The sequence below is a fragment of the Perna viridis genome, chromosome 13 (assembly GCF_037379345.1).
Source record: "Perna viridis isolate PV_CMFRI_1.1 ecotype Kerala chromosome 13, ASM3737934v1, whole genome shotgun sequence".
NCBI classification, from domain to species: Eukaryota; Metazoa; Mollusca; class Bivalvia; order Mytilida; family Mytilidae; genus Perna; species Perna viridis.
Window position 1 is genome coordinate 19,311,379 of NC_142457.1, and position 22,644 is coordinate 19,334,022.

General features: G+C 32.5%; 1 protein-coding gene across 30 annotated transcripts in view; it reads left to right on the forward strand.

Moving 5' to 3' along the window:
* The first annotated feature begins 200 nt into the window (after positions 1-200).
* Positions 201-22,644, forward strand: part of LOC148599847 (tensin-3-like) — a 130,894-nt gene continuing 108,450 nt past the window's right edge. For 4 of the 30 annotated variants that reach the window (XM_088558744.1, XM_088558745.1, XM_088558747.1 and 1 more), the window contains exon 1: positions 204-7,156. In XM_088558744.1, the coding sequence (XP_088414870.1) occupies positions 5,648-7,156 (1,509 nt within the window). In that variant the 5' untranslated portion in view covers positions 204-5,647. Of the gene's footprint in view, positions 7,157-17,523; positions 17,662-22,644 lie in introns of those variants that run through there. The other 26 variants (XM_088558746.1, XM_088558737.1, XM_088558743.1 and 23 more) reach the window with 15 other exon arrangements.

A 22,644-nucleotide genomic window follows, 5' to 3' on the forward strand; every position in this document is an offset into this window, starting at 1 on the left:
GTTGGAAAGCCATCAAAAATAAATTAGATGGTACTTTTGAAGATCATACTTCATAAACTCTCAAGTGTAAGTGTAAATTAAGTAGTTTGAATGGACATTATAAAGTACTTTTGAAGTATCGAGGTTTCTACGCTGTAGATATATAATTACACTAGCCCTAATATTGAGAGTAGCAGTTTTTTTTTTGTGTAAGTCAGATGGAAATATAAACCAAATTTCTCTAAGAACTGAAATTTTACCGACTTAGAAGTTGACAGATATCTTTGTTTAAAGGAAACATCAACTTCAAGACCTTTTTCAATAGATCTTGTGTTGGATATAAAGACAGCATAAAAAATTCCTAGTTTGCAGTATAGAGAAAAGAACAGAAGCTTATAAGAGGTAGTAAACTTTAAAGGATCTTATTCTTTGAGCAATTTGAAACCAAAAATAGGAAGAAGTATCAACTCTGTTTTTAAGAAGGAAGAAAGATAGATTGTCAGTAGGATGTCACATGATTTTTTCTACAATGTAAATATCACACTTTGGACACTTAAGAACTGGAGCCAGTCATTGCCTTTTAAGGAAAGTGAAAATGATGGAAAAGTAAACTGTTCCTGTATTAAGAAATGAAGTTCATAAACATGTTCTTAATATTAATTGTAAAATTGCATTATAAAATTAATATTTGAGTGCAAGAAACTTTCAGACATGTGAATGGCAGTGACGAACCAAGTTTTGGAGGAAATTGAAATTGTTTCTTGCTTATTCATTGAATTTATTTCTATTTTGTTAAAAAGTTACAAGTTCAAGAGAACTTCAGACATGTGAACGGTAGTGACGAGTAATGATTTATAAGGAAATATAATTTATTCACACTAGAGGGACAAATGTCATAATTACACACTGGTTTTACATTTTAAAATTTCTGTTTTGTGAAGTTGTTGGAAAGTACAAGACACTTGGACTTTCTGACATGTGAATGGTAGTGACTAACTGTACTTTAGGAGGAAGCTTAAAATTTTCCCACCAGGAGAAACAGAACTAGCCTATATGATCAGTGTATACTTCTCTATAAGATACTTATTTGGGACACTTAAGTGAAACAGACATTTTGGCATGAGAATAGTGTAGGATACTTTGACTGTACCCATCATGATTATTTGTTTCTCAATTTGAAGGGCAATGACTAACAGTGCTTCAGAAGAAATGAACATTTTATCATGATTGTTTCTTTTTTGTCGTTCAATTACTTGTAGGAAGTGATTGAAGAACACGGATAGTATCGTGTTGTGGGCTTGAGACTTCCTGCGGATAAGCGATGCTGTTTTTCTCTAAAAGGATTTCCCCGAAGATGTTTGTCTATTAAAGAATCTTGTTTACGAAGTTGGTCACTATATAAATGAAATTTAGTGGATGCTCTTTAAACTTTAGTAGGCAATGTTCATTGTTCAATGTTCAACTACAAAAGTGAAGTTATCTACATATTAAGAAATCAGCATACTTCTGCAGTTTTCAAGTTTTTCACTACAGTACATATCTCAACATTTCAGAGAATTAGATGAATTATTGTATAAAATCTTGATCTGTGCATCTGACTTTAAATGCTTGAATGACCAGTATCACATCTGTCTGAGGTTTAGAGACATACTTAACATGGATTAATTAGCATGGATACATACCTGTGACTTATTTAGCGGATAACAACTTTGACTGGAGTTACGATTTTTTATACTTTAGTGCTGATTTAGTCTACTTTTACTAATTACATCGTAAACCATGTGACATTTATTTGGCAGTTCATTTTCTACATCGATACCTGGGGCTAATATTTACATATTTTTCCAAACCTGGACAATATTAATTTGTAAATGTTTACTTGCTCCGGGTCCAGTTACAGATTTTAATTAGCAGTTGGACATATGATTAATTCTTTAACTTTGAAAGTCCATTTTGTGTATGTATCTTTTTTATGGCATAGAGTTTTAGGTTGACCTACTTTTCTCTAATATTGAAATATTTTGTGGATGCAAGGAAAGGTTTTTAGACTTTAATTGCTAATTGGACTGAAGTTTAGTGCAAGCAAAGTGGAATTTCAATGCTTGGTCATCTTCAGCTTTGTAAAGGAATTAATCTGCGAGCTGTACACCAGATTGCCAATTTTGAAGATTTGCCATTAAATTTGTTGGAGGCTGCATTCACATGGTTTTGAAAACAATTGGAACATGTTCCTATAATGCTTGACATATGAAAGTGATGAAATCAACATCTTCATTCTAGATTTTGACCTGGAAATTGACCTCAGTTTCTTTAGTTTCTGATGCAGAATTGGTGAAGTATTGTTTCAAGGAATTTGGTTTAGCATTGAATCAGGTTGTATTGAGATGGGTGATTTGGATTTTAAGACCGATAAATTTTGGGGTTTTTCATAATATGTGTTAGATACAGTTCTAACACAGATAGAAATGTGAGAATTTAAACTCCTTATGCCTTAAAAGGAAACTTCATCTTAGATTGTAATTTTGTACTTGCCAACTGGAGATTGGTGATCTAAAAAAGGAAAAACGAGATTTTAAACTATCACCCGTAGATAGTAAATCACCAACACTGATCATGTAAAGTGACTATTTATTTGTGTATTGCATAGGATAACATGTTATGAAATACTGTGAAAATACTTTATTTTATCAAACTTGACACAAGTGCAGAAAACAGATATTTGAGTTGCTAAGCAATGAATTGGTGGATTTTTTAATTTGTGTAAAAAACATGAAATTAAACAAACAAGAATTACTGCACTTTACTGGTATTCTGGGATAGTTTTAGTAGACATATAGGGATATATGGTACTGTCATGTGTGCATTTTGAAAGCATTTTGTATTGCTCTGACAAAAATACTAGCATTTGTGATAAGTCTTAGTACAAGATGTTGCATTATATTATACCGGTACTGTGAAATTGTTTAAAAGAGCATAATTTCCAGGAAGAGGTATTTTGTTCTAAATTCGTTGAACTGATTTAAAGGCCATATAGCAAGCTATACATTGGGAGGAAACACAGAGAATACCGGTAAACCAAGGTACCAGTATCTTTGTTGAGGGATTTTTGAGTCAGTATATTCCGACTTATGTGTAGTTTTGGATGTAGTCAGTTAACCTCACTGACCTCTGTTGTGTTTAGAGTATTGGCAGCTATATGTTTATTGCAAAGCAATTTTTTTTGCAGTTTGGAAGTAAGCATTTTTGAGTGATAAGTTTACCTCAACTCTCAGACAATTTTTGCACCTTGGAATTCCGGTCTATATACTTCCTATCATATAAGAATTTGCTGTAAAGTTGTAATTTCTAATATCTAGCGTAAACTTTAAAAAAATACTCAATACTACAAGAAATTGTTCTGAACATCCAATATTTCTTTACAGTGTTAATGGAATATAATGTAACGTGAAATTTCTTTCCACCAACTAAGGTTTTCATGTAGTATCAAAAGTGTTGAAATTTAGAAAAAAAATTTTTAAACTTTGAAAACTCTGAAGGTAGATCAAGGTATATGATTCACTGTTGGATTTTCTGGGTGTATGCTTTCTTTTAAATCAGTTAAAATTCAATTTTATGTGTAAAAAATTACAAAGTGAGAACAATTTCTGTAGCTGGAAGGAAAGTGTAGAAGTTTGAAAAGAAATGGTAGCTGATTTAGTGCTGAGATATTTGTACATTTCACTAAGAATCGGAATTAAACTTTCATTAAATATCTATTAAATCGTTACACAAATCATCTTGCGGAAATTGATGACTTTGAAATTGTGATAGGAACTGCAGTAAAAATCAGTAACTAATCGAAATTGTGATAGTGATTATGATATATGTGTTTATAGAAGTTTTGGGCAGTGGATTGTTTTCTTAGCTAATTGATGTAAATGTTTTTTTTTTATAATTAAGAGAGATTTCAAATTTATTTTCTGTATTGCTTAAAAAAAATTGTCTGACTTTAGAAATTATAGGCTGGAAGTATATCTAAATGGAATGAAGGTAGAGATTTTAATGTAACAAGTGCATTTGTTTGAATCAGATTAAAATCACCCAAAAAAATTTGGATTAAAGGAAATTTTCAAATACATGTAGATTGTGAGGATTGTATACATACAAGTTGATTCAGGAGATTGTTCTGAGGATTGTATAAATAAATACTGACCATTAAACAGCTTTTATACATGGCAAGCTGTGCAATTATCAAATAGTGAAGTAAATATGAACTTCATGATGTAATCAGGATTATGATTTCAATCAGGGATTAATCGTGATATAAACTTACATTTTTGAATGTAATAAGTGGGTACACACATACATTTTGGAATTTCTTTGATGCTGTGGATACTTTATATGAATTTTGATCTGTACAGGCTACTCAGTTTCTGGATTTAAATCGAAGGACTAAACTAATTGTTGATTAATCACAAAAATGATTAAGCGATTCATATATCTATATGATTGTTTCTTATGAGTGTAATTTTTACTCTTTAATTGACTAATTAGACAATCATTAGTACAAAAGGATTTAATTTACAATCGCAGTAGGAATTTTGCTGCATAATCTATTTCAATTTGGATATATAATACTTAGTGCAAAAGACCTAACAAGCCTGGGATTATCAGAATATTTCTTTGCACCATTGTGTGTTTTAATTGCAGTGCAAGTTCTAAGTGTCCTGATGAGAAAAAGCCTAATTTACAATTGAAAAATTGAAACCATATATCTTAAGTACCATTACATGAGAGAGTTATTATAAGATCCTGTTACTGCGATCAATTATAGTACAGACATTCAAAACTTATTTAAATGAGAGATGATTCTAAAATAGACAAAACATCACAAATTTGATGACCATGTTTTAATTAAGAAATACCACCACACCAGGTAATCAATGAATGATAAAAGAACAAGTGTAATTTAGAAACATATCATCAAGGAACAAGTGTAATTTAGAAACATAGCGTCAAATTAAGTGAGAAATCTTTCTAATTGCATAACTTTCTGATTAGCAAAGTATAAAGTAAGTTCAAAAAAGTGTTTTTTTCGGCATTAAATGAATAAGCTGCATAGTGTTGAATTGGACAGGAAAGAAGAGAAAAAAAACTTGAACTGTACAAACACAGAAAACAGAAAGAATTGCAATTACCTGGATGCTGAATGCTACTAAAAATTGGAAAACCCTTTGAAGAACTAGTGTGAAGTCTGTTTACATTTTGCGAGAAAAAACGTGCTTCCGTTGATTTTCAGCAATTGTGAAGCTCTGTTATAAGCATTTGCTAAGTTCATCATCTAGGAGATAATAGTAGTTTCCCTCTCATTAAAGGTAAAACTCTTTAACTTTGAACTGTTGCCAAAATTCATCTATATTCTTGTGTAAAGAATTTCTGCCCTGAAATAATCTTGCAAGAAAAAAATCATTGATATTTTAGTGAGAAAAATATCAGCCATCGATCAGTTTATCTTGGATTTGCAGTGGAAAGGTGTTTTGAGATGGCACCCCTTCTTCTCTTGGACCTGTCGTCTGCTGGCAAGTGATCTAAGTCACTTGAATGTTTTATGACATACAGATATGGCTGATTTCCAATAAGATCTGCTTGAAGTGGATTATTGTTATGTAATTTGCCTGTTGCTGTAACCATGCTAAAGTTTGTTTCAACCAAACCGCCAAAAGGAGGGGAATCAAATCAAACGGACGATGAAAACAGGCCGAGAAAAAAGAAGGGTTCTTTTCGTTGGAAGATTTTCTCAAAACGAGAAAATCCCCAAACTTTCGATAAAGATGTTGGGAAATGTGAAGCAAATAAAGGCGAAGAATCTGCTGACAAAATGGATCGCCGCTTAGGAGATTATGATAATTATGATTCTTCGACCAAAAAGGAGTTGTCACAAAAAATTCAAAGTGCTAAAAATAGCAATACAAGGACTTGGTCAGTTGGATCTGAATCTAGTATTGATTCAAATCTAAAGTTGCCTCTCAGGAAACATGGAGGTCATGACCCCTTTAAGGGTCAAGGTCATCACTTGCGTCATGTGACTTGGAGTCCAGATGTGACCGATGGAAGTGAAAATGGGTTTTCCTTTGATATTCCAAATGGAATTGGTAGTGAAGAGACAGGACAACATGAGGACTACTACTGGGATAACTTAGAGAGTTTAAATAGTTCACATCCATTTAAACTTCACCATCAAGGAACATGTGCGTTAAATTCTCATGATGGACCATTTTATCAGTCTATAGGCAAAAAGCCTCAGCAAAACATGAGTGGACCACTTTATCAAACTATAACTAAAAAACCCCCACCTTTATCTTCACCAGGGCATTCAAGACCACAATCAAAGCGACTGGAATATTATCCACGGGACCAATTTGTTCATCATGTCGGAAAACCAATATTTGACAAGAAATTTGAAATGTACCCGAGTGTAACTTTACCACACCGGAGTAAAAGTACAGTTTCTAGATCAGTTGCATCAAACTCCTACGCTACTGTTGGACCAAAAACTCTTAAGAGAAACCATATTAATGTGCCTTATAGTATTCCTATAACTTCAGAAAAATCAACAGGATCTGAAACAGAAGGTAAAAGACCTCATTCACCACGGGAAATTCCGATTCTCCCAAATCGCATGAGGAATTTTAGTGTTCCATATTGTGTTCCAAATGACCCTGTATCTCCAAGGGAATTTTCAGTAAACTCAAAGCTGTTGTTTTCACCATCTATATATAGCACTCCTAAACGAAACAGGGCCTCAGATATGGATATGACTGGGCAAGTCACATGGGGACAGAAGCCCCGCCTCTCCACAGAGTACAACACATCATATGGAGATTATGAGCGACTTTCAGATTCAAATCAGAACTTAACAAGACAAAGTCCTTTGAGACAAAATCCAAATTTAAAACCATTTCTAGAGAGTGCTTATCAAAATGGGAATTATTTGGATTTTATTCAAAATATTAGCAGACGGTATCCTCATGAAGTGAAGGACTCACAGAGAGACTCACTGGGTTTTTATCCCATTACCAATGGTTACCAACAGGAAACCAGTCAAATGTCAACTGGTACCAGATCCTCTGGCAGTTTTGATGATAGGAGCTATGACAAACATTGGAGTAATTACAGTGAACCAGAAGATAGACCAAGTGTAAGTTTGTTTTTCCAATTTTTACCTCCTGCAATACATCAGTCAGTATGAAACTTTAATGTACTAGTAAATCCTCTAGGATCAATATCAATTCTGATAAACAGGATGCAACTGGAGAAAAGTTTTGCCAGGTTTTGACCATGAACATGATAATGCCTGAAGTAGTCTGCGCCACCTTTCAGAACTTGCACTTCAGCATACTTTTAGTTTGAAATTTGACTGAATTGGGATTTCTCCCATAAATCATGAAAAGTTTTTGATCATATGTTGGTTTAAATTTAGTTTGCAAAATGTCAATGAAAAAGGCATTTTTGATGTACATTCTGGAAAAATGGTATTTTTCTATTTGCTATTGAAGTTTAGAAAAATGATCCACATCAATATATATTAAAGAGCATTCTGAAGATTTTTGCAGAAGACCTTTTTTTAAGCCCCTTATATGTTTTAGTGAGATGTCTTATTTTACAGCGAGTAAGATAGTTAACTTCACGGAAAAGAATATTGTTTGTCCCTTGATATGATGACCATAACTTATGAAATGTCTCAGTTAGTTAACTGGACAATTGACAAGGAGATTTTTAAAAACTTCCTCTCAGACATTGTAATTATTGAAAGTCAATGTCCTGTAGCTCGTCAGGTAATGGTCATTCCATACCAACTATATCCCATGAAGTTAACAATTTTACTCACTGTAATTATTCTATGAAAGTGTGCAAGTTGGCGGCAATGATAGCATTATTCTGAATAGAATATTGTGGAACCATGAAAACCTCCTTTAACGCATGATAAGAAATTAATCTACCAACTGCTTAATAGGTGATATCAATTTAGTTTTACACGTTTTTATTGCCCGTGATAATGCAGTTTTACATCATTCACACCTGGAGAAGAAATCAGAATTGTTGAAAAATTGGTTATGTATAACTAAATCATGTTACAATTTATTGGATAACTCTGATTGTGGTTTACATCAGATACCTGGTATGAAGTAGATCTGGTTTTCACATTGAAAAGAGGAAATTGTTATAAGGTGCGTTTGAATTCTGTTGGCCTAGTTATTTTTGTAATTAGGTCATATGATTTTGTTGAGGGTAAAATTTTCTTTAATTTGGTTTTATTAATTGAAGAAAAGATTTTTTTTTTTATGAAATCCTAAAAAGTATGCTTTGGTTTTGACTGATTAGTTTTGTTATAAATCTTTAGGTCTGTTTAATTTGAAGACGAAAATTTAATGCCAGTGTGTTTTGTCTGGAAGAAATGCTCAAAGGAGCCTTTTGTTTGTTATCCATGTACCTAAGTACAAAAACTATTTGGATCATACAGTGTGTTCAGGTTTCATGGTTCATGGTTAAAAAAGGTCTTGCTGTTTCTAAAACATGTTTTCATCAAAGACAAATTTGAGATGTCAATTTCAATTTTAATAAAGATTACTGACAAAAGTGCCAAATTATGGACAACTCAATTCTTCTTTACTAATTGTATCAAAAAAGGGTTGGCATCTATGACTGCATTTCAATTTATGAATTTTTTATTGAAGGTTACCTTATTCCTACCATATGTTCACTTGGAGCCTCTAGTTTATTTCTTGTAAATTGTTCTGGCTTCCCATGTGTATGTGGGTAAGGCTGCATTTTGACCACTTCTTGGATGCTTTTTCCAGTTTCTCTCTTGATTATTCTTTGAAAGAAGGGAAATATTCATGGTCAATGAATACTTCTGATAGTGAACCCTTTTGGAGCCTCTAGTTTTTCCCTATGTGCATGCTGGTTCCCTGTGTGTCAGGGTGTTAGTGAAGCTTTCATTTTTTTAAAAAACATTTTGCAGTTAAACTGTGCTAAGCTGACATTATCTGAAAAGCATCACTCTGAACCGATAAAATTCTCTTATGATAGTTTATCATCAATACCCATGAATCACATTCTGACAGCTTTCATTATTTTATTTTTTCTTTGTATATGTTTTTTTTTCTCTTCTTTTTTTGCACTTATGATGAAAATATCATAATCTGTTACTGTTGCTTAGGTTTTCCAAGGTCATTTATTTAGAGGTGAAAAATATAGGCTGAAGTGAGTCAGACTGACACTTAACTTTAATTATACAGTGAGACGTATCTAAACTGAACCCTGTATTAGAACACCTGTCTAAACCAGATTTTGAAGTCCCTTCATATCACTTTGAATTATTTTGAACCTTGGTAAACTGAACACCTGCCTAAACTAAACTAAAGTCCTGAAAGGGTTCTTTGTAAGCAGGTTTCACTGTATTCAATATTCTAAAATAGTGTGTGCTGAATAAATCTTGGGGTAGGGGATTAATTACTGTAAACCTGGTAATTTTCACGCTATCTTCTTTGCAGTTTCTGCTGTAAATCTGCTTTTGCACTGTTTTAAATTAGCGATTGTTCCTCAAATTGTACAGTAATGTTCTTCGAAGAAAATATTCAAAACAGTTTCATTTTCTCATTATGAATCTTGGCCCGAAAATAATGAAAATAAAACTGCTGCAAAAAGTTTATGGTATGCAGTATAGTAAACTTCATCTCTCCCACTTTTTTATTGGATCATTTAAATTAAGTGAAACTTATACTCTCCTTTAAAATTACTTTCATTATTTGTAAAATATACATGCATTATATGAAAAAATATATTGTTAGAGTTTTGGAGGGTATTCAGGGTGAGAGTTGGGAATAGGGTTTTAGTAAGCTTAACTAAAACACCCACCCCACCCTACCCCTTTTTGTGAATTTGAGTTCATTCATAAATAAGAATTGAGTATTCTACTTGATTGTTAACTTCATTACTATAAGAACTGATGTTTTTAAGTTGCCATATCCTTCCATTGATCAGATGATTAAGATAGGTAGTTGCTCCTACCATTAGTGCTTCCATAATTGTAAGGTTATTGAAAGTAGAATTTTTCCGGAGCATAATACATTTGTAACAGGTAGTGAGATTTAAATAGCCAGTTAGTTATATGGTCCAAAGAATTAATTCTTTATCTAAACTGGTTTGTTACTGGCCTGTCTCCAGTTCCTTCCTCTGTGGTGATGATATCATTTTTTTATTTCTGTCATGCTCTCATGTGACACTTTATGCCTCTGCACCTAAATATCTCAGTGAGTGAAAGCTTTCCTGAATTCATGCAGTTCCTTTTATTGAGTATTTTCGTTTTGTATGTTTCATATGTTCATTTTGGTGTTCCCAGCTTTAACTTTGAAGGATTTTCCTATTTTGTCACCTTCTGTATCACTTTTTCTGTCTTTTAAAGTCATGTTATTTGTTATGGTTTACCTGTGTAATTTCAAAAAAAGGTGTGCTTGAATATATCTGCTATGGTTTGTCTGATTCCTACTGAAGGTTGTACTTGTATATATTACTCCACTATTCTGGTATTTTTAGAGTGATATACATTTTATTGGGTTACTTTTTGTCTGTTATAAAAATAGGGTATTTGTTTTGGTGTCAAGTTTTTTTCAAGTTTTTGTAGTCACTTAAAAAAAGGGGTGTTTGATCAGTTCGGTAAATTTGGATTAGGAATATAACATAATGAATGGTATTGTTTCAGTCCTGGAACATTTATCTTATTCTATAAAATTTCTACTTATTTATTTAAAAGTTTTAGGAAGCATCAGAAAGTGTTGCATAATTTTGAAAGGGTTATTAACTGTACTATTTGTAGAATAAAGGGGACATTTTTGTCCCACTCACTTCAGGCTACACTCCTGCTATTTTGAGTAAATGTGCTTTATTTTTGTAATTAGCAAGATAAATAAGTACTTGCATGATACGACCACACATGCATAAAACTACTGCAGCATGTGAACATGGAATTTTATCATGCACAGGAAAGAGATTTAATTAAATATTTATCAGAGGAAAGTCGATTAAAAGTGTGTTAAGTAGCAGTTATATGATTAGATGTGATGGAAAGATATGTCTGTAGGTAGTTTATGATACTGACAAGTAGGCAGGTTTGAAGTGAAAAGTGATATGAATTGGCAAGAAAATACTGTTTGGTGATATATAGGAAGGGACAAAATGGTACAATAGGTATGAGATCACAATTCATTGCCCTTGATTTTTCGTTGTATATGAAAATAATTCCTTTTTTTCAGTGTGTTTCTTCCTGATTTTTTTTCTCTGCTGTTCTAAACTTTATTGCTTAGCATTTGCTGCAGAAATGTAGGGCAAGTATCAAATTTAATAGAGACTTTTGTTTATTCTGTAATTTTATGTGAATGTTGTGATTTGGTCCTGTGGAAGAAGTCTAAATTTACGACAGTTAGCAGTGGTCCCTTGTCATCTCTACGGGGTCTCCTAAGTATAGGTGCTAAAAATAAAAAAAAAATGATGGTCAATTTTTTTGGTGGTGGATTTTTTTTTGATATGTCAAAATAGATCTGTTGAAATGCATTTTGAAAGTAATTGTGTTCTCGTACCTACAATCAAGAAATTTTGTTATTGTAGGGGTTCAGATTTTCTTTCAAAAATGGAAAGTCCTGGACATCACAAAGTTTCAATCAATGGTCCACTTATTAAAAATGAAAAGTCAAAAATAAAAAGCGTCAATTGAAATGGTTGAAGTTCATGAACCAAGGTAAATGTAACAGTATCATGCTAGTCACAATTAGGCTTCTGAAACAGGGTAATGTTGCTACAAGATTGGAGTCATCATTACAGAAGTTTTATGCTTGTCGTCATGAACTCATGGATTGTTAAGGTGTATCCATCTGCACCATGAAAACTGATTTGTTCAATGTGTCATAGTTTTCCTTTGCTCTTTCGCCTACCCCAGTCTTAACTTTTTATGAGCAACTTTATGAATGTTTTTAGAAAAGCAGCAGATGTTTATCGAACCAGGTCACAACTGGACTTTTACCTTACCGGTGCACCTGGTCCATGCTCCCTGTTTTTAGTAGAGTCTGAGTTTACTTTTGTTACTTTGTATTTTCTTATTTTATGTTCTTTGTTGTGTCTGTTTTTCCATTTCTGGTCTTTGTACCAAGATTATATTGTTTTGATTTCTACTTGAATCTTTGTGCCTTTGGTTACTCTTTAAAAGTTCCTAGACTTTGGATCACTATTTGGACCCTCTTTGGATTGGTTGATGGGGAGTACTTTGAAGAAAATTATAGGAGTTGGTAAGGTCAAGGTACCTGTCTAAATAGAATGGACAGACTCTGGAAAGAAATCACTTTGACCTTCTGAGAATAGAGGTTTTCACAACCTATTGGTCTAACATTAAAATGGTTCATATGGCTAAATTACATTTTTTTCTATTTTGAAAATGTGAAAAGAAAACAATAAGTTTTCTTATTTTTTATCTGGTCTTTATTTCAAAATGTTTATATTGAACAGCACAGGTGTGTTAATTTTTAGTTTGCTCATTTCACTGAAAATGCATTACTTGTCAGATACTTTCCCCTAAAACTATTTGTTATTGTTTTCTCTGAGACAAGTTAGAGTTACCTCCCTTCTAATTATCTTGATTCATTCTGTAAGAATTTTTAAACAAGTGCTGCTTGTTTCTGTGCCCTATTTAATCTAGGTAAATACTTTTAAAATGCAACAAATAGTATAATTTACCTATTCTATAATGGTTTCTGTCAGATGCACTAAAATTATGGGATGTGAAGAAAACAATATGCAAGTTAAGCAAGAAGCACATTTTTGTACATGTATTTTATTAAAGTTTTGAGTTTCAAATATACTCATTTTGTATTCTGATGTACATGATATTTTCTTGTTTCAGAGAAACTAATAGTGTGGATACTTCATTTACTAAGAAAAATGGGGAGGGAAGTAATAAAATTTTTATTGATGTACTTTTAGAGAACTTCATTGCTTTTAAAAGCTTAATTAAAAACATGAAATCTGTGCAACTGCCTTGCATGTTTTAAAAGTAAGGCTTTATTAGTCTCTATTTGGTTAGAAAAATTTGATACTTGGCATACCTTTCGATTTCACTCGCTAATGAGCGCCTCTCAAAATCTTTAAGTACTGTATGAGTCAGCTCTTGATTATATGCAAAGAATCTCTTAGAACTAATTAATTATAATTTACCAAGGTAAAAAGTAAAAAAAGTTTATTTTTGGGTTTACGTGAATCATAAACAATTGCATGCTAGCAGGTTTGTTTATTTATAACAATACTAATAAAAAAAACCAGATGCCTTGCTGTAAGAAAGGTGCAAAAATCTGTTTAAATTCTTCACCTTTAGGCTTCATAGGTAGAAAGGCCAAGGAAATTTCAATAATCGTTGTATAAACATTAACAAATAAAGATTTCCGCTGAGGAAGGTTGTGTGAAGGTTAATGAAGTTTTGGGTTTTCTGGTTTGTGGGAAAAAAATTAGATTAGAGGATGTTTTTTTATGAAACAAACTCCTGGTCATCTTCCTCCCTGTTGGAATCAATCTTCTAAATAGGTTAACTCAAATGTTTATTTTCATCCTAGAAATGAGTTAAGGTTAAAAAATAGATTACATTGGATGAAAAAATGGTGTAGAAAGATTGGTTAAATCATTTTATTTTTTCTTTTATATAGACACTTATGGGAGGGTTTCTTGATTTTAAGATGTGCTAGACTTGGCAGGAAAAATATGGTAGGTAGGATACCCTTGAATAGACAAGTTTTTTCTTTGGCCGAATGGTGCTCTGTGAATGTATCACTGAGATGTGCACCAGGAAATTGCATATGAAGTATTTGAAAAAAAAGGCTTTTTCTTCTATTATACTAGTGTAATTCTTGATTTCAACATTGCCCAGGTTTTTGCCATTCTCTATTTTATTTGATATGATAATAAAGGCAATAACTTTTGATAATATTTATTTTGACGACTGATTTATAGCTGGGAGAAAATAAATTTGTCTAGTTCTTGCTATTTTTGTTATTTATTTGTTTTTTATCTGGAAGAAATGATACTTTTGAAATTTAAACAAATTTTGTTGTTTTGTGAGTCTAATTAAAATACCTTTTTTTTCCAATTTAATTTGTTATTTGGAATCTTGTTTGAAAATTTAAACCCTTTACTGCCATAATAAAGGGAGATAACTCCTTGATAGGTTTTTTTTGGGTTTATTGCCAAGTAACATTCAAATGCTACAAGCCTGAAGTGCTTTTATACTTTTTCCAGTTGTGAGCTTTTTAATTTTAGTAGTTATGTTTTTTTTTAAATAAGTATAGACTTGCATTGTCTCCATTTACTATGTTTTCAAGAATTTATTTCATGTACATGTTAAAGTTTCTACCTTGTAAAAAAAATATTATTTTTTTTAACTCACATTTTAAAGAAAAGACTTATAGCCTATAACGGGATGAGTACAAATCTTGCCTGCATCATAGAAGCCTGCTGCGATAGCTATAGAATCCATGGTTGTTGTTTGACCAGAGAAGCCTGCAGTAACCTGACTGTTATGAGACCCCATTTTTTAAGCAAAAAAGTATTCAAAGATGTTAAAAAATGAGCTTTAAATTTGTTAAGCACTATTAAAACAGGCACATTTTTTTCCGAAATACTACTTCCCTTTTCCTTCCTACCTTTAAGATTTTCTGGTTATGGACCTTATATAACCCACATTGAAGCCTTGACTAAGCCCATGCTTGTACTTTTAGTTGATAACTAAATTTACACACCAGTAAAGGGAAAGGAAGGCTTGTGGCGATATCGGTTATCTGGTCTTAATCCAGATGTTTTGATAAGATACTGTACAAATACTGATATCAGGGAGAACAAATTAGTTGTTGACCTTTAAAATGACATTGGCACTGGACACAGTAATATGGTCATATTTAAACTGGACACAGCAGTATGGTCATATTGCACTGGACACAGCAGTATTGTCATATTGCACTGGACACAGCAGTATGATCATATTGCACTTGACATAGTAGTGTGATCATACTACACTGGACATGGGAGTATGGTCATATCACACTGAAAGTAGTTAAGTATGGTCATATTGTACTGAACATCAGTACATGTAGTATGGTCATATTGCACTGGACAGAGTTGTATGGTCATACCACACTGGACACTATTGTATGGTCATATCACACTGGACACAGTTGTATGGTCATATCACACTGGACACAGTAGTATGGTCATATCACACTGGACACAGTAGTATGGTCATACCACACTGGACACTATTGTATGGTCATATCACACTGGACACAGTTGTATGGTCATATCACACTGGACACAGTAGTATGGTCATATCACACTGGACACAGTTGTATGGTCATATCACACTGGACACAGTAGTATGGTCATATCACACTGGACACAGTTGTATGGTCATATCACACTGGACACAGTAGTATGGTCTTATCACACTAGACACAGTAGTATGAATGTTCACAGTTTATAAGTTTTAAATTGGCAGACTATGTATAGCATAAGACCCAAAGAATGGTTGTTCAAAGAATTGTGCGAACTTATCCCCACCCACCCCCAGACCCCCTTTTGTTCCTCTTGGACACTAATAGATGCTGGCAAGTTTGCTGTCCATAGATATAATATTTTGTCTGTGTTACAAAATAAAAGGGTAAAGTAAAAAGTCAATGAGATGTAATTAAGTCATTTTGAAACTCATGACAACATGTATATTCAGAACGCATGTATTACATGTACTTGTAAATCTAATGAGATGACACTACATGTATACAATTGACGGAATAATCACCCACCCTAAATTCCTAATTGATATTCAGACACATGCCTGCCTGAATTCCATGTTATTTAAAGTATCTAGTTAACATGATACTTTGAAAAGACTGTGAAGTAATAAATGCTACTTTCAATCCTCCAGATTGAGCAGTTGTTTTTAAGAAAAAACACTTTTACAGTGAAACCTGTAAAAATTGACCCCTGAATAAACTGGAAAAATGTTAAAAATAAACACTTTTATCAGTAAATGTATTTTAAACCTTGGTAAACCAAACACCTGTCTAAACCTTACACCTGTCAAAACCAAAGACCTGTCTAAACCAAACACCTGTCAGAACTTAACACACCTGTCTAAACCAAACATCTGTCTAAACTAAACACCCGTCTAAACCCAAAAAGTGATGAAAATTGTTATTGAATTTAACACATTCAGCCACCCCCTCACCCCACATAGAAGTCCTGATCCCCCTTATTTTGTTTTGCATGTACTGGTATGTGGGATTTTCAATACGAAAAAGAATATGCCTTCATCCTACATTGACAACAATAACAAAAGCCAAGTTGGTGGGATATTCAGATAACTTTGTCTCTTTAAGGATTAAAAGCTTAAACTTTAACCATTATCTGGACCTTAAAATTGCACAATTTCACCCTTTGAAAGGCCCCAATCACAAAATGACCAAATTTGTATAACATTCTGCTTTCACTATGGAGCAGAATTAAGCAGAACTTGGTTGACGTGGAATCACGATATCTCAGACCCTTCAATAGCTGAATACCCTGTGAAACTAATGCAAATAAACTGGGTTATAGAAATCGTATATGAATTTAAATAGGCCCTTATCTGAGAGACTGCTGAGTAGTATTCGATAAACGTTTAGAGGTGATGACTCTTCATTGAAATCTAAACTTTCAATTTTGTCAACACTTGTTGTGTATTGCGATTCTTTGAGTTTAGATTTTGTATTGTTATAATGGTTTAGGAAGTATAAACTATTTTCAAGGATGTGTAGTACTTGGAATGGTCGTTGTTATCATCGGAAGTTGAAATTTTAGAATTTTATCACTGGATAAGTACTGATAGTGGCATTATAAAGATTTGTGGTTGTCAAAAGTCATGTCGTTTCTTAGAAATTCTGCTGGAATTCAAAGCCGTGGTCAGTGTGCTTATTCAAATTTAGGATCTGAAAATATTTTATGATATTTTAAAAAAAAATTATTACTGGATTATTAAATTGAACTACATGGAAGTGGACACAAGCTATTAGTATTGGCACGTTGGCAGTTTTTTTTTTGTTTAAAATTTGTTTAACTTTTATTTGGTATTATAACATAGCACTACAATTTGTTCAGAATCACGTTCTTGGAATATATTATTGTGTAAAATTGCAAATTTTGAGGGATTCCTGCATGAGGACTGTGTTAGTTTATACTCAATATTTCATTGTAATTACTTTGATTACCATTTTTAGAATATGAAATATTTGTTCAGGAAGTTGTATTGGCTGTCAATTCATTTTTAAAGGAAAAAAAAAGCGATGCGTTCCAAATTCTCTGTGACATCCGTTTGACACAGTAATGTTATTGATAGAATAAAAACAAAAAGCTGCCAAAACAATAATTGTGTATAAACATCATTATTGTGGGACAAACAGACTCCGGATTTTCCAGTAAAATAATATTACATGAAATATAATAATTGGAGTTAATAATTTGTGCTTTGGATTATTTAGATATTGTATACTTGAAGTTTTAAAATAGATGTAAGAAAAACTACTTTAAAAGATGTCTGGATGCTTTCTATGTGGAGGAAAAAATTCTAAAAAGAAGAAAGAGGTATGCTATTTAAGTATACATATAACTTATTTCAAGAATTAGGCAAAATCTTTTGATTTTGAAACTTATTTTAATGAATGAGGCTTCCTGCATGAAACTTACACATTGTTATACTTCAACTTGACAGCACAATGATAAACTGAACCTGGTTTCAAAAAAGAATCTCAAATTGAGATTTTTTAATATTTTTTCTTAGCTCAAATTTTGACCAATCAAATTACTTGAAATTGAAGTTTTGAGGAAAAATTCAATGATTTGAGGATAATTTCAGTTTGAGGTTTTTTTTATGAAACCCACTCTGGGTCCAACAGTAGGAATAAGGACCACTATACCATCCAGATTTAGTTGTTTGGCCTTGTTATCTGCCCTTGAAATATTTTGCAAGGCATTGGATTGGATATGTAATTATCAGGGATGATTTTTTTCTGCTTTTTAGCAGAATTTGGCCATTTTTAAATCAAGATTTTACCATTATGATTCTTTTTTTACTGTATATTTACTTCCAATTTTGCGAGTTTGTGCTTTGTTTGTAGACCTCATAAAATTATCCCTGAATTATAAGCTCTTATAAAAACAGCTGAATTGTTTCATGTCCATCCTACCATAGTTTACTTTGTCCAAAAATAGTGAGGAGAATGTTTCTGGGGGGGGGGGGGGTTCTTGACGATATTTCAGTAACTGATTGCAGTAGTTACCAAGACTTAAACATAGAAGAAACAAGTACTATCTTTAAAAAAAAAAAAAAGCCGACGCAGTAAAATTTTGTTCTTTCTACTTTTAGTTTTCTGCATTTCATTCAGGAAATAAAATATTGTACGCAATTTTGATACAGTTTTTATGAACGCCACTATGTTATCAGAAAAAGATAGCAGGATATCAAGTTATTGATATCATTTGTATGTACAGTAAAGATATCAACTAATTTGGTTACAAAGTTTCATTAATTCTGTCAAATGAAAATAATTTGTTGGTATTCATTTTTCGAGCTTTTACAAAATGATGAGTTTTTGATTGAGGATCGGTAAACGAATATTATGTTTGTACTTTTTTCATCACTTATTTTTTTCTACCACAAAAATAGAAAATTTTGGGCATGTTTGTAGTATTTGGAATTGTAATTGAAGGAGGTAGACCTAGGGTAAGGGACACAACTTTTACAAATCATTGGAACGTTTGTATTCAGCATTTTACATCAATCTACATAGCATCAAAGTAACTTGGACTAATTTCATTCCATTTCAAATGAAAGCTTGAAAGACTTTAGTGAAATTGAATGTGATACAAACATATCACTGATTTCATGAGTTATGTCCCTTACCCTAGGTCTACCTCCTTAAGTTTACAAAATTTTAAGGAAGTTAGCTCAGTTTTGACAGGTTTTAGGTTTATATAGGTATTGGTAAAAGATACATTTCCTGTTCATTTAAAGTTTTGTGGACACAGGTTTGACTGTATTATATAAGAATATACTGCTTTCTAAATATAGATCTTCATTGATTTACTGATCATTATTGTTTACCTTTGAGGAGACGAAAATCTGTTATAAGGCTCTACATGTCATCCTGAATTATGACCTTTTCATTTTGACACTTCGATAATATTCTGGCAAGTAAGTGACTCTGCATAACTTGAACTCTTATATTGTTTGGCTGATATTTTTTGTTGAAGCCAAAACTAGGGAATTGATTTTTGTGGTCATTTTTCGGGTCTCATATTTTGCAATAATTAAAACATCCTAGTATGATTTCCAAAATTTTAATAGCTAATGTAGGTCACACGTTTGAAAAAAATGCTGAAAGGTGCCAATATGCATGTCCTTATGGACCCTTCTATCAGAATGAAATTTTATTGCGTCAAATTTTGATTAAACTTTGCAGTGAGATTCTAAATGTATGAAACTTATCAGCGGAAGGCCATAACAGGATAGTCCATTGTGCCAAGTTTCATTCACATATGTCTACTAATTCTAGACTATGTTTGAGTAGTTGCGGAAAAGTCTACTTTAAATCAATGATTTTACCCCCAGGAATGATATTGAGACACATTTTGCAAGCTGAACTTTGACCTAGTCATGACTCCAAAATTCTATAAGAAAAAAGGACTTGTTCACTAACAAAGACGTAACCTATCGTAATTTTGTAAATTTTAGACGGGATTTGTTTACTTTAGAAAAGTCAATATTTGGCGAAGAATTTTGTAAATGTTTTTTGCAGCCAATTTCATGAATATCTGAGATTTTGATGTCATTTTCACCTGAACAGGAAAGATTTATGGCTTTGATTAAGTTAATATGACTCCATTTATTGCCTTGCAAAATCATCATTTAATGATTGAAAGGGGATAGAAAGAGTTTTGGGAAGGGATCTTAGCTTAAAATGTTAATGCATTTCAGAAGGTTCAAGAATTTATATCTTAGTCTTTCCATGTGTACCCAGGATCTACTGTATTTTATAAGAATGTATATGGTGAATATGTCAAAGAGACAACAACTCCACTGGGATGAAAAATGTATATTTATGCATCTCTCTTATATCTTAAATCAGGTTGGATTCAGGACTTGAACCAAGAAAGGTGCAGGTATTGGTGCACAAAGAGATGAAAACAGAGTGTGAAATGCTCTGATACAAACTTATTTGAAAAGTTCAAGACATTTACCCTAACCCTACCAGTGCACCTTGTCCATACTCCTAGATTTTAGTGGAGTCGGGGTTGCTCATTCATTTTTGTTTCTTTGAAGATGTTATCTTTGTTATTTCATGTTGTGTGTGTCTTTTTTCTCTGTTAAGTCTTTTTTTTTCGAATATACTTTTTTGATTATCACAAAGTCTTGGTTCCCTTGATAAGACTTTCAGGAATTGGTTTTTGATGTTATAGGTGTTTGTTCAGTAACTGTTGTTTTTGTAGAATATACCTAAGAGTTTATCTGTGGTTTCTTTAATATTTTCTTTAAGTAAAGATAAAGGTATAAAGATTAATTTCGTTTAATGTTGGTTAGCAATAAACTTAAGTCCCAGAGAACTTTTTAACCAATAGCAAAAATTACAACTGTTTGGCTAATATGATCTTCTCATGGTTGCCTGGCTTGACGAGGAAGAAAGCTGGATATACCAGACTTGAAAATCAGTAAAACCCCTTGGCTAGGATAGATGCCTGGAAAGCTTGACACGTGTTGGGTTTAAACACACAACAGTGTCAACCTGATGATTATACATCAAGTGCCTTAACTCTTAGCCACCCTGCCGCAGAATACTGTATTTATGTCTCAGATCTGGAGCATTGTACAGGGTTAATTGATGTGTAATTGTTTTCCAGTTTAGTCATCGGTAGAACTTGACAACACAGGAATTTTCCAAAATCAGAACATGTTTGTAGCTAGTAGGGGGATAAATTCATAAACCTGTCATTCAAAGTCAACAAGATGTTAAGCTTAGTAGATCTGGGTGGGAGAAAAGCTTGGAATTAATTTTAGTCCCCAGTTTCCTGTGTGGAAGTATATTAAACCCTGTCCTGTGGTCACTTTATCAGATATGGAGGTATAAGGACTTAATTGTTGACACAAAAATGGGCAATTTGACCACTTACTTAAACATAGTAACAAAATGATGTAGATTTCTGTCATTTGAAAGTCTAAGGGCACTTTTTTTTATATCTTACATGATCATGAAATTGTATCATTATACATTTTTTTTATGAATTTAAAGATAAACTAAAGGGTGTGTAACAATTTGTTCAATAGAATTGGAATTCGTAAGAGGAGAGGTTGACTCCCTCACATTCATTTTCTTAAATTTGAAGAAATTATGACTAATTTTTGCATGAAATTTTGATTTTATTATAGTTTTACCAAAAAGTTGTGTTCTGAGCTCTGCTTTGCCTGTATCTTCTTTTCAAACCCCCTCTGAAGTCAAATCCTGGATTCAGGCTGTTTACATACAATACGTGTAAGGCATAAGACAAAATAAATGAACTTTTAGAATGAAAATCCTTTTGTGGTTCTGACTAAAAAGGAGCCTTCAGAGTAGTTAACATTTCCTTAGGTAGCAGATAAACAGCAGAGGAGCCATTTTCTTAAGTAGCAGACGACAAAACATTTCCTTGGGTTGCAGATGACAAAACATTTCCTTGGGTTGCAGACAACAAACCATTTCCTTGGGTTGCAGACAACAAACCATTTCCTTGGGTTGCAGATGAAACTTTTCTGTTTCATAATATCATGAAAAGTACTTGTTTTATGTTTAATATGGTGGCTTACTGTCTCATTTGAGTAATATATGACAAAATTTTTGTCAGAGGTTGAAAGCCTTTGAGACAATTTACATTGTTTACAATAATAAACTTAACATCCTAAGAAAAATAGGCCAATATTTAGTGTTTATGAAAACATGGAAATTCATTAAGACCTGTCTATAAGGAACCTTTATTAAACTGGAACCTTGAATAAACCGGAAACCTGTCTGAATCAGCCATGTTTTTTTAGATTCTTTTCTAATAAGACTTTTTATACCTGACTTTGTAAATCAATTTGAACAGATTTTACAGTGGTGTTTTTAAGACAGAGTTATAGGGAAAATGTTTATAAAACATGTCCAGCAGCATAACTCTGGACAGTAAGGCACATAAGTGTTTTTCTTCAATGAAAATGCATGCTTCTTTTTGTGAGTGATTTGTTTTGCTAACTTGTAAGTAAGGGAAAAAAGACCAAAAAATATATAACTGTAAATTAGGTCCTTCATTATAGGATTCAGATTAGGTTAAGTGTCAGTCATGAAAATATATTACGGCCAGTCAAATTGATATGGTGAAACATGAACAAAATAAGTGTCCAAAAACAGAAAATTGAAAATTTTTATATCTGTGAAAGTTTTGTTGGCTCAGTTCTGAATTTCTCATTACAGTCCAACCTATCTTAAGTCAACTTCCAAGGGAGAGTGGAATTATGATCCCATAATACAGGTGGTCTTTAATGCATATAATTTTATCATA